The sequence below is a fragment of the Zootoca vivipara genome, chromosome 5 (genome assembly GCF_965207765.1).
Source record: "Zootoca vivipara chromosome 5, rZooViv2.hap1.1, whole genome shotgun sequence".
Taxonomy (NCBI): Eukaryota; Metazoa; Chordata; class Lepidosauria; order Squamata; family Lacertidae; genus Zootoca; species Zootoca vivipara.
The window spans coordinates 70,856,789-70,870,501 of NC_142588.1; the positions used below are offsets into that span (position 1 = coordinate 70,856,789).

Here is a 13,713-nt window from a genome sequence, read left to right on the forward strand (position 1 = left end):
GTTAGTAAGGCTTGTGGATGTGGTCAAGGTGCTTGGATTGGTCAGGGTGACCACTTGTGCTCTGGACCATTGCCCCTCTTTGTTGATAAAAGCTAGCAGAGAGGGGACAGCTAGATGGGCTGGGGGGAGTGATTAATGATTCCTAGTGAGAGGGGGTGGTCCCTGCCTGCTTGAAGGAAGCAGTGGTAAAACCACTCCTCAAGAAACACTCCCTGGGTTTGGAAAATCTAAATGACTACCAGCCAGTTGCTAATCTCCCCATCTTGGGCAACAAAGCAGCCAACTCCTAGGAGCTGAGGTTCCTTTGTGCGCCCAATAAAATATATGAGGGGGCCATACAACCCCCTAAGTTGATGGACATTGCTATTCAAATGGTGTGTGCAATATTTTATTTGCTCTTCATTCATAGATTTCAGGTTAGTTCACAGCATAAAAATGCAAGATAAAAAAAGAGAGAATGCTTTGGAAGACCAGAATCACATGACAGCAGCCCCTCATTACTGTATGTGAGTTATAAACTGTGCATTATTCTTTATGGGGAAATATTCAATTTCCTTTTGACATCATCCAGCTTCATCTTTCAAACTGCTATCCCCTTAAAAGCATTTGTCATGAAAAAAAATCCACTGGTTCTCTTCTCATTAAATGTTAGTGGGGCCTTCTGCTTCTGGGCCTGAAAGCAACAAATTCCTTCATTGGAAACCAGTTTTCTACTAACCTAGATGTTCATTTTCAAGGAAACTTTAAAAAAGTTCTAACATTAGAGAAATATTGGTTACTTTGATTGCTGTAGCTTGAGAAATTCCTTTTCAGCTGCAGCTGTGAGAAGAATGGGTACTTGCAATTAAATAATAGCCAACTTTCCACACTTTCTGCTGCTATTTGATCATCATAATTGACTGAGTCAGCAGCATCCACCATTGATTAAAATGAGCAACAGTTCACAAGTAAAAATCTAAGGTAAAATGAACAATGGAAATTCTCCCTCACCAAAGTATGACTAAATCAGATAAAATATAGATTTTTGGGGGGGGAAGTGATAATAAAAAAAAGATGCTTCTGCCAAATCTATTTGCAGGTATGAAAACCCCAACTGTGCCAAGTTCTTTGATAATGAGCAAGAAATAAATCTAAAAAGATGCTAAAGTAGGTTTTTCAAATTATATATTTGAAGGGTTTCTTATTGTATAAAGCAAAGTTTCCTCTTCTGAAGTTAGGGAGGAAAGGATCAGGGAAAATAACATTCCAAATAGATAGAGCTGGCGTTCATCTTAGAGTGTAACGTTGATCACATTAATAAAACTTGTACATTCACTTCATGTCTCTGAGTGATGAGGAGTTCCAGGGCACAGAGCTCAATCATACTTGTTTTCGTTCAGAAGGAGGTCATTGGAGGCATATTGGCATTCTGTAATATTTATGTTTATTTACAAATATACAAGTGGAGTATATGGTGAACAGCTTAAGCACCCCAAGAGACAACCATATCTATGGCTCTCCAGCATCAGGTCTCCAGGGAAACTGTCAGGACTCCAAAATGCTGTTAGCTCACAGAATCCCAGATCCAATTTTGCTGAATCTCTATGCCTCTCCGCAAAAGCAATTTCTATTGTTATTGTTACACACATCACCATCCCCTTGCTGGATGTCATCTCCTCTGAGAACTATGCTATCCTAGGGATGGGGAATCAGGCGTCCTGATGATGCCATTGGTCTTCAAGTCACATTAGCAGCAACCAGCATGGTCAGTGGTCAGGGATAATGGGAGCTGTATTTGGAAGGCGACAGTTGCCCCATCTTTGTTTTGGCCATTCAGAAGTCCAGCTTTGTTGTTGTTGCTGTTTAGTCGTGTCCGACTCTTTGTGACCCCATGGACCAGAGCACGCCAGGCACTCCTGTCTTCCACTGCCTCCTGCAGTTTGGTCAAACTCATGTTCATAGCTTCGAGAACACTGTCCAACCATCTCGTCCTCTCTCGTCCCCTTCTCCTTGTGCCCTCAATCTTTCCCAACATCAGGGTCTTTTCCAGAGAGTATTCTCTTCTCATGAGGTGGCCAGAGTACTGGAGCTTCAGCTTCAGGATCTGTCCTTCCAGTGAGCACTCAGGGCGGATTTCCTTAAGAATGGATAGGTTTGATCTTCTTGCAGTCCATGCAGTCCAGCTACTGAGAACAATTAACCAATCTTCCTAAGAAAGGTGATACTTACTGTAGCAACTTTGCCAAGGCACACTATTGATGTAAACAGGAAAAAGAAAACTATTAAGCGCCAAATAACTGCAGGGTTTTTTTTTATATAGGTAAACTCTGTTGATAATAGTTACCAGAACTATCCCTTTATGTAAAAGGAAATACATTTCCCCCCCCCCCGAGTTTTTGGTTGTTCTCATAGGAAAGGGTCCTCTTGAAATAAACCTAAATTACGTTACTACTTCTGGGCAGTTTGCATTAAAGCAAAACCAGGGTGACAATATCTCCAAGGACTATTTTAATTGGAATGTCCCACACAACTGGATGTCAGTGTGTCGCTTTGAGGCTTTTGTCAATTGTGCTGTACAAACTGTAAAGCTTGACAGTACTCTAAGGCTTTCACCGGAGAGTCCTAGTTTGCGTCCGGCTGACAGGAAGCATCAGAAAAGTGGCTGAGTTAAACATTTAGGGCATTCATCCAGGGACCTGACACTTTGCAATGACATCTCAGCAGAGAGATTGCACCCTGTTCTAAATACAGCTCAGCTGCTTCTTTTAAAAAGTTGTGTTTTTCTAGGGTTATTGCCATTCTGAAAGGACTGTTGCAATTTAACAGACCTCGTATTCACACACCATGATATCTATAAAAGAGTTTGATATTAGTTTCAGACTTTCCATAGGGTGCTGAGTTTAAACACTATTTTCTGTATTTCCTCTCCCAGGAACAATCTGTGAGTTCAGAGGAAAAGAAATCTAGGAACTACCTGTATGGCTGAACTGAAAGATCTTATGATATGTTTTATTGTGTCTTGAAATAAAAGATGGTGAGGAAGGGTTTCACACACATGTGCCTTTCTGCTGTTGTTTTCAGAATCCTTGTGGTGATTAAGCTCCTCACCAGATTATTTTCTCCCTATTTTTAAACACAAAATATGTCGGAGTAAGGACAGAAAGCACTGTCACTGATCTGTGTTGACTTCAGACATTTCACATAGCCAAATCTCATTGTCTACAATTCTTGTGATGAAGCTAAATGGTGATGCTTTTTGCCCTTGCTTTCACACAATTGCTGCCACCACTAAGTAGGATGAATACTTCACCTGCTGTTTATGGGTTCCCTTAAAATTTCTGAAAGGGGCTGCTCCATCCTGAGTATGGGGGAAATTAACCAATGTGGTGACCTTTTGACTTAGCAATAACAGAAATCAAAATAAGAAACTTTTCCAGAACAATCCTAAACTTGTCCCACAGTTCTGATGAAGATTTTTTTCTAGTAATAAACAGGAGCCTGTGGATATTGCTACTGCCCCTTTAATAATAATCCTGTCAAACCTCAGCTCTCAAACGGCTCCATTTTTGAACGATTCAGCTCCTGAACACCGAAAACTAGGAAGTAAATGCTCTAGTTTTTGAACATTTTTAGGAAGCCGAACGTCCAACGCGGCTTCCGCTGAGTGCAGGAAGCTCTTCCAGCCAATTGGAAGCTGTGTTTCAGTTGTCGAACGTTGCATAAGCCTAACGGGCTTCTGGAACGGATTATGTTCGACAACCGAGGTTTGACTGTATATGCTTAAGGACAAGAAAACTTGTATCCAATATGTGGAGCAGTGTGTGCGGCAACTGTTGCTGGTAATTTATAGGTCATAATGCCATGAAACATTAATTGCAGAATTGAGACCTGTTACCATAGAGTGCTGTGTTCTGCAATAACCTTTCTGATTCATGCTGTGAACTGTGTGTTACTCATATTATTATAGCGTCATTTGATCAAGGACCAATGGGACAGTTCTGCTGCCAATGCACCTGAGATTGCACAGACTAAAGACAACACACACACACACACACAGAGAGAGGGGGGGGTATACAGAGATTTCTCATAGAGAAATCACAGATGGAGCCTACATGTGTATATCTCTACATGTATTGACTTCCCTGTCTTAGATGTTCACATCTAATATAAGGATGCTGAGAGCAGAAACAGGACAGGAAAAGCAACACATGGCCCCATTGCCTCTGTCTAAATTCTGTAGCCCCATGTATTAATACACAAAGGAAGCTGTGCTCGTAATCTGGGGAACTGGGTTCGCCTCTCCGCTCCTCCACATGCAGCTGCTAGGTGACCTTGGGCTAGTCACACTTCTCTGAAGTCTCTCAGCCCCACTCACCTCACAGAGTGTTTGTTGTGGGGGAGGAAGGGAAAGGAGAATGTTAGCCACTTTGAGGCTCCTTCGGGTAGTGATAAAGTGGGATATCAAAGCCAAACTCTTCTTCTTCTTCTTCTTCTTCTTCTTCATCTTCATCTTCATCTTCATCTTCATCATCATCACATTGGTGGACTGTCAAAGTGTATCACGTTGATCTCAGAGGCTCAAACATATCAAAATGCAACTGCTGGTAGGAGACCCAAAGTGGGATGCATCTCATGCCATGCTTTTAAAGAGCTTGAATAGGGGAGTTGCCATTACCACTGCTGATACATCACTGGTGAAACTTAGATGCACTAGTTGGGTAGACCCATCTTTACAAGGCCCAATTTTTATGCTAATCAGGTGACCTGGTAGCTTCCAAGAGGTCAAATGGCACAGTTCCCAATTTACAAAGCAAGCTGCAAGTGTGAAGCAACACCCAACTGGTTTGCAAAACTTTTTCAACTTAGCCACAGGAAAAAATTATGAGAAATAAGATATGCCACAAACAATGATTTCATTGCTTGAGGCGCAGCCAATGTGAAGTTAAATTCCATTTTTAGATGGCTGGAACATATTGTACAACCAACCATAATATAATTGACACATGCCATCTTTTCACACTCCAAGTGACATACGTAGTCACTCCCTTCACTTAGCTTGGAAAGTTTTTCATCCTGTTCTTTTAACAGATAAAGTATCTGAAATCATAGCAGTAAAATTTTTTGGGGTGTCACTGTGCACAGATGGGTTTTACACTTACATAGTAGCTGTAGCAAACTATTTTTAGAGCCAATATGTGAGTGGAAGGCACAATCTAGATCCAATTAGATTTTTTTTTCAAAAAAACAACAACACCCAAAAAACAAACAAACCCAAAAACATTGTGAGGAAATGAAACATCCTTTCATTTGCTTGCAAACAAAAAGATTGCTGAAGTCATTTGAAAGGAAATTGCTGCTTATCCACAAGCAAATTACAAGTAAAATAAAAAACTGGTCTTCCTAATCTTGTCACTGGACATACAAACACATTCATTTGCACAATCATTTAAAACAAAATTTACACAGCAAATGTTGTGCACAAGGGAATGTTCCCACTTCACTAATGGTAAGAGAGTTCCATTTTTTTTGGGGGGGGGGTACCACCAGCCTTATCTTGCCTCCGATTGTTTTGCTGGTTGACCAGTTAAGCAAGGTGAAAACCCATCTAAATTATAAGCTGCTTCTTTGAAGTGGTGGCAAAGTATATTGCTCAGGACATCTTTAACCATCACTCATTCCATTGCAGCACAATCTTACCTGACTTTTTAATTTTATTTTACATTTTAGACCATTTTAGACAAAGGTATAATATTTCAGACTTAAGATCAATTTTCTTCAAGAAATGATAAGAGTACAGTTCTGATCATCTAATTTGGCAGCAGCATGTCTGAAGTTCTTTGCATATCTAACATGTCATCCTTTGGTTTCTTTTCCAGTGGGTACCCCATTAGAGGGGTCCAGGGCCGGCTCGCCCATTGATTCTAGTAATGCGCGGGGCGCCTGGGTGCCTAGGGGGCGCTCAGGGGCACCCCAGAGAGTGGGGGAGCTGCGCGGCGGCCTCCCTTTTCCCTCCACCAGCCGCACCGCTCAGGGGAGAGCAGGGAGGTAAGCGAGTGGAGCAGGGGCAGTAGGACCCTGTTCTGCTCTGCAGCGCCCACCTTCCGGCACTTGTCGGTGAAGGGGAGCACCAGCCACGGCATGGCCCGCGTGGCTTCTTGCCAGTGCTGCTGATCCTGCTCGGCCGACACAAAGACGATCTTCAGGGGCTGCCGCTGCTGCTGCTGCTCTGGCGTCGCTCCGGTTTTGCCTTGGGCTGGCTGGAAGCGCGCATAGAAGGTGGCTAGGCTAGCGGCCAGCTGTGTGCCCAGCCCAGCTCCGGCTCCTGCCGTGGCAGTGGCGGCTTCGGCTGCGCTGCTGCCGGCGCCATAGTAGAGCCCCACGAGCAAGATGCCCCACGCTGGCAGCGAGGCCACGGGCACTGCCGAGCTGACGGGTGCTGCTAGTGCCTCGCCCAGCAGCTCGACCAGTAGTGCTGTGGTGGCAGCACAAGGTGACAAAGACATCCCCGTCGAGCCCCACGCAGCTCCTGCCGCCGCTGCCGCTCAACCCATGCACTCTGTGCAAGGCCGGGACTGGAGAGGACTGGGACTGGAGAGGTAAGAGCCCAAAGGAAGCTGGAAGGACTGAGGGGGGCCAACTCTGGGAAATGGGGGGGGGTCTAGTGGGTCTAGTGGGAAGACTGTCCAGCAGCCAAGCATGGGGGCAGAGGGGCCACAGAGCTTCCAGCAGTGCCCTTGGAGGGCCACTTAGGTAGATTCACATCTTGAGGCAGTCCCGGAATCCCAGGCATGACCCTGCTCAAGTGTCAGCCCTCCATCTGGAGGCTGAGAAGGGATATATACCCAGTCCCTGAGCCAAAGCCTACCTACAATTCTAATCAGTGTTCCACCCCCCAAAAAAGTGCTGATACGCACATTAAAAGATGGGGTGGGAGTGAAGGCAGGGAGAGGGGCGTGGCCTGATGCTAAGGTGGGGTGCCAGCAAACTGCTTCCATTTCCAATTGTGCAACTCCCCACCCCAATAAGAACAAAGAAGAAGCAGCCTCAGGTTCCAGAACAACTTGATCGGCCTTTGCTTTGATACTATGTCCCTTAACGAAGAGGGTGGAGGCAGAAAAACACCTTGGGCCAGCCTGGGTCTGACTTGGCAATGATTTTAGGAACAATGAATGTTCTGATTGGTACAGGGACATGTAGGAGCAGGGATATATAGCTGGGAAGGCCATTTGTGTTTGTTGATCAACTTGTGAATCTCTACTATTGCTAAAGGCTTCCTAAATAGGCTATAAAAAACCCCAAAAACCCCAAGGAACTCCCACCCATTTATGCACATCAAAGCTTTAGAGTAGAGGGAATCCATTATTACCTCTGCTTTGTGCTTAAGGATGAATGTTTCCACCACCCACACATTTTTACAATGGATATAGAAACAGTGAGCTGTGTGGGAAGCTTTCTGTAACCTCATTCTCAGAAGTAAATGTTGTGCTTTTCTTACATCACAACTGAAAGATCTGTTCCAGGCACAGAAGTTCTGATGCACACATGGAGAGCTCTCTTTTGAAACAGCTTCCCTATTCATTTCAACAGAGAGATCCAACCTGTCAAGAGACAAAAAAGGTTCCTCCCATATGCATTCCTGTCCATTTTGATTTCTAGATCAGAGTGCCTAGGGATGGGCAGATTTGCTAATTTCAGTTTCTCACTTTTCCAAGATCAAGTTCACATCTCCATGTTTCCACATCAGTTTACATTTAAAAAGCTTCACCAGCATTTTAGTGCAAATTGCTCCTAATATATACATATATACATATATAAATATATTTATGCCATTCAACCTAACATACACATTTTTTGCCAAGCAAGTTTCCCCAACATAGTGCATTTTTGCATGTTATTTTCCCTAATTCTTGCAATGCTTTGCACACTTTACCCCATAGCTGTCAACTTTTCCCTTTTCTCATGAGGAATCCTAATCGGAATAAGGGAATTTCACTTTAAAAAAGGGAGAAGTTGACAGCTATGCTTTACCCTTGCATGCAATACTTGCCTAGAGAACTGCTTTACAAAATTCAGTAAAATGCTAATTTTGAAGGATGGCTCTGTTTCAGATTGCATATTGTTTTGGGGAGAACAATTTTCGTAGGTTTGCCTTAAACGTGAACCGAAGTGAATTTCTCCCCCATCCATAATTGGATCCCCTGGGATCTCTTCCTCTCCAGCCATATGAAGCACTCACCTGTAAGACCAGCAGCTTCAGCAGACAAGAAAGCACTCCAAGACAAAAGGAAAAACAGGCCAGTTTCTAACATAGGGAAGTCACACAGCTTGGTGAATTTTGTCAAGTGCGAGAGGAAACAACATTAAGGAAAATGTTAGGAATCAACCGCTTGCAGCATTTTGCGGATTTTAAAATTGATCTTGTCACACTGTTTTGTACAGGTGCTGGAAAAAAGGCAGTCCTCGGAGATCACACATAATGGACTCACAGGCAATTTTGCAGAAGTGAAATAGCGTCTAAGGGAAGTGATTCCCAGCCACACCTCTCGGATATAAGAAATATAAAAGTAAGGATACCTGGTCCATCAAATAGCTCATTGCCAGGCCAATTCATGTGACTTTTAGATGAGGGTATATGAAATTCATGGTGCAACAGGAAGGAGCTACACCACGAGCTCTTACAATGTGGCTTGTTGATGGTACCAGGATGACATGGGATGGGCACATTGTACAACGGCTCCGTCACTACTAAGGTGGCAGTGGAAGGGAAGCCACTTGCTGTCTTGTTCTACCAAGCGGGAATAATATTTTGATGAATTCTGCTTCACCAGATTTCTGATGTATGGCAAACGTATTTACCTCACTTGGCAGGTGAATACTCCTCAGTGAATACATGCACATTGTGGGTAAGCTACGTACCACTTGGCAGATCTCTCTCAGGTCTGTGAAGGGTGGGAAGCAGCCAGGTACGCTTTTCCCAGCGCTCAGTGGGCTAAGCTGGGTGGGGGTGGGGGAGCTGCCAGGGACTGGCTGCTTTTCTGTTTGAGTTTATAACTTTATTCTAACAAGACTGCCACCCCGGACCTCAGACAAGCTAGGCACAGACCTGGGGTGCGGGGAAAGAATTACAAATAACTTGGAATTTGGGACAATTTCCATTCCGGATAAGTTGATTCTTCTGACAGTCTATAGCATACATTACTTTAAAAAATAAGAAAAGAACTGTGCTCTGAATGAGTTTTCATCATGAAATTTAAAGAATGGTGCTCCTGACTTTGCTTAGAACCATTCATATTCTGAAGCGGTTTAATAAACCACGATGATCATGTGGTCAAATTTAGCTTTAATTTTTTCCACATTAGTTCAGTTCAGATGGTGTCTAATTTTATTTCCACTCCTTGTGGCAATGTTTTCAGGTCGCAGAAATGCAGCTGTGACAAAGTCAAATGGCAAACAAGATGATCAAGTCAAAATTAGCTCAAGGATTATATTATTCCAGGCTAAGGGGAAGGTCACAACTGGCTCAGTGGAGTTTATTTAGCATTGATTTAAGAAAGAGAAAATTGGCGTATTAAGATCTGTTCCAATAAAGCTAAAGGAGGAAGATTAGATTCAAACATTCAGCCTGAATAGCTGTTTCATTCCTTTGGGTTAAAACATGATTTGTGCAGAGTGGGGGGTGGGGATCTGCCTAGTACCTCTCCCCCTGTTGGGATTCTAATGCAATAGCCACACAATACAATTAGAGCACTATGATACCACTTGGAACAGCCATTGCTTCAGATTCTTGAAGCTTGTTTGTTAAGGGTGCTGAGCATGAAGAGGCCCCTATTCTCCTCACAGAACTACAATTCCCTATGTTCCCTGTGAAGAAGGATTGATAATTAAACTCATTCTGGAAATGGAAGCACTGTGAGGGACATAGGGGTTTCTAACATACCAGTACTATAGCTTCCAGAATTATTTGGGGGAAGCCATAACTGCTTTTTTGCCAACTCCACCCAGCCACCCCAAGCTTACACTCTCCAACTGATTGACTGTTGCAGGGCTGGGGAACTGGTGAACCTCCAGCTGCTGTTGGACTACAACACCCATAATCCTTAACCTTTGGTCATGGTGGTTTGAGCTGATGGGAGCTGAAGTCTAATAACACCTTCAGGGCCGGAGGTTACCCATCCATGCCCTAGTGCCCCCAGATGTAAAGAATGGAGTGGAAGACCAGAACCCTCCCTGGCTGCAAAGAAACATGAGGTTTTTTTTCTGTGTGCATTTACTATTTCTGTGTATAAACTTCCAAAGCGGAAAGTGGCTCTCTGTTAAGAGAGGCAGGGTCAGGTATCTCTAGGGAGAAACATAAATGTGTTTGCATGACAGAGAAACCCAGCGGGAGGAAAATACTCTGAGATATTCAGTTTCGTTTGTCAACCAGATGTAATCGTTGATTTTGCTAAATGCCCAGAAAAATATAGGAAACTCCCCAAGTTTTTAATGTTCTAATAGTCCGGCAATGCTTATTAGAGACATTTAGATTTTACCCTGATCTCATACAAAAGTGCCGTCATAATTAATCATAGTTCCCGTTGTAATTCTATCCTGTCTTCAGGGCCATGTTGAATACGCACATTAAAAACACACACACACACACACACACACACACACACACACTGGGGTATATTCAGGCTTAGTCAAGCTTAGAGGAAGCCCACTGAAAGTTAGCAATGGCTAACTTGAATCCTGTTGATTTCAGTCAGTCTACACTAAGTGTGACTGACAGCACAATCCTAAGCATGTCTGCTAAGAAGTAAGCCCTACTGAATTCAGTGGAACTTGCTCCCAGGTTAGTGGGGCTTAGGACTGCAACCTACACTTGGATCTAGCCCATCAGCAGCAATCCTATTAGAAGGTGTTGGGTACATGCGCTGGGCGATATGACTGGCAAATGAAGGGAATGAAAATTATAAAACTGTTTTCTTCTCCCTTCTCCTACTACCTGAGGCCCTAGGAAACCACAGGAAGGGCAGAGAAGAAGAGGAAGAGGAAGAGGGAGAAGAGGAAGAGGAAGAAGAAGAAGAAGAAGAGGAGGAGTTTGGATTTGGAAAGCAGCTAACATTCTCCTTTCCCTTCCTCCCCCACAACAAACACTCTGTGATGTGAGTGGGGCTGAGAGACTTTGAAGAAGTGTGACTAGCCCAAGGTCACCCAGCAGCTGCATGTGGAGGAGCAGAGACACGAACCTGGTTCACCAGATTACGAGTCCACCGCTCTTAACCACTACACCACACTGGCTCCTGTACTCAGGTCCTGCTTGCATGTTTCCTACAGGCATCCAGTTGGTCACTGCAATAACACGATGCTGGACTAAATGGGCCATTAGCCTGATCCAGCAGGCCCTTTTCTTAGGCCCTTCTATATATTTAAAGCACATGACTTCTCACAAAGTTTATCCCTCAAAGAGCTACAATTGCCAGCCACCTTTACAAAATACATTTCCCAGTATTCCTTGTGGGAAGTCATGTGCTTTAAGGGTGGTATTCAACTAAGCTGTGCTCAGAACAGAGTCACAATAAAATAAGTGGACCTAACTTGGTATTGGTCATTAATTTCAATGAGTCTACCCCAAGTAGGATTTAGTTGAATGGCTTGTATGTATGTATGTATGGCTTGCATGCAGTCATAGTCACACATTTGCATAGCTGGCAACAGATGCGGCACAAATGTGACTGCATTTCAGCTGCAGGAACCAATGCCTATTCAAAATAGTGTACGCAAAGAGATGAAGTTCAGAGTATTGCTGAAATCTTGATCAAGCAGAAAATAATTGTATTCTCTTTTGTAGCAACTGCTCTTCCAAACGTGTTAAATTTTGGACATTTGATAACAACCGGCAAAGGATATCAAAGCAGCAACAATGGCATAGGCAGATCCCATAGCAAACGATCCAGCAAAGATCCCTAGAAAATTCCCCACCGACTGGAAGAAGGCTGCAGCGTCAAAGGCATTGGGATTCTCCTTGGGACTGTAAATTGATATTGAACTGAAGGAAGACAAAAAGGAGAGAGGAATAATGAATTCTATCACATGCCACAGAGACTGAAATCAAGAGCTTAAGAATGTATTTTAGCACGGACTGGCAATTGCTCCTCAGGGTTCCTAGAAGATTGGAAAGTCACAGGGAAGATGAAATAAGGGTTTATTTTTTAAGGCAATATTGTGTGCGGCTGTCATTTCCTGCCAGTCAGTAAACATTTTCTTGTGCTACAAGTGTCATAAAGAGTATTATTTCCAAGCCAACTAGACATTAAAACATGGTAGACATGTAAGGGATCTTCAGGGAAGATAGATAACTTTGAATTACTTATTGGCCATATGTCTTCAGAACAGCGATGCATTCACAAATATTCCTGATAGCTTACCAACAAATGGCCCGTACAAATCATGGGATGTACAAAATCTTTGGCAGTGATCTTGTCGTAAACCATTATAGTCGTTCCATTCACTAGCTTTACCCTTCATAAACAGAATTGTGAGTGTGTCAACAGCCTTGCAATATGAAGCCCTTGGGAGACACAGGCCAAACAGTCTCTTGCAGAAAAGAAAACTGTTTCCTCTGTCAGAGGTCCTCTCTTTATAGCCAAGTCTTTGGCTGTTGACACCATTATACTCTTATGGGAAATTAATGCTGCGCCACAATGGGAAGATCATCTACTTAGAGCATTTTCGAGGGCATCAAACTTCCTGCTCACTAGCAGAGACCCGATACCCAGAATGAGAATAATACCGCCAAGCTGGCACACTTTTCTGGGTTTTTTTTGTTAGGCCATTAAATTTAAGAGATACACACACTAGCCTCAAGCATCCCAAATACTAATTAAGAAACATTTCAGATTTCTATGGCCCTTTCAGCTCTTGATGTCTTTTCTGCAGGCTGTCAAAGAACATTTGGCACAGGATAGCAGTTTGCATTGCTTGGAAAACGCTTGGTATTTTATGCATTAAATTTTTACATTTATTTTAAACTGATGTGAATATTTTATGATTATGAATATTAAAGAACTTGTCAGCCCAGCAAACGCATGTACTCTAGCGAGCAGCTAGCCAAATGAGATGCAGCAATGGCTTTGTAAAAGCACACTGGGCTAGGTGTCATTTGTGATTTGAAGATGATGAAGGAGTAATGTAAACCATTCCCATTCCCATTTGGTCATGGCTCACTCCTCTGTGCTCAGCTATCGCGCTGCATTGATATAGTTCACGACCCATGTGGAGCATCAGTGTGAGAGCCAACTGCAGGAAAGCTGTAAGCATGCTGCAAAGCTAACATGTAAAATGGATCTAACATTAATTTATCTGAAATATTTTAAACCCACACTTCATCATAACATGGTGCAATTAAAAAAACACACACACATTAAAATCAGGAACTGCAATAAACGAAAGCATGACTACAAATAAGAGGAGCAGATAAAACTGCAGCAGAATCAATAGCAGCAATAATGGTCAAAATCCCAGCCAAGATAGTTAAGCCCCATAAAAACCTCCAGGAGTAGGAGAGGTTTCAACTGGCGCCGAAAATTCATCAGAGTCGGTGCCAGCATCGTATATCAACATATCATAATATTTTAGTGATTTCTTATTTGTTTTACTTATATTCTTCTCTGTTGCATGGGCTTACAGTGTCTTACAGCAGCTTTTCTAAATCCCAACACAACACTCCTCAACGCTGCATTTGAATGAAAT

General features: G+C 43.1%; 1 protein-coding gene across 1 annotated transcript in view; it reads right to left on the reverse strand.

Moving 5' to 3' along the window:
- SLC9A9 (solute carrier family 9 member A9) overlaps positions 1-13,713 on the reverse strand; it is a 251,213-nt gene that overhangs the window by 137,206 nt on the left and 100,294 nt on the right. Inside the window, exons 7-8 of the mRNA XM_035132511.3 lie at positions 11,872-12,010; positions 8,216-8,321 (exon numbers count right to left, since the gene is read on the reverse strand). Coding sequence (XP_034988402.3) covers positions 8,216-8,321; positions 11,872-12,010 — 245 coding nt within the window. The remainder of the gene's footprint in view (positions 1-8,215; positions 8,322-11,871; positions 12,011-13,713) is intronic.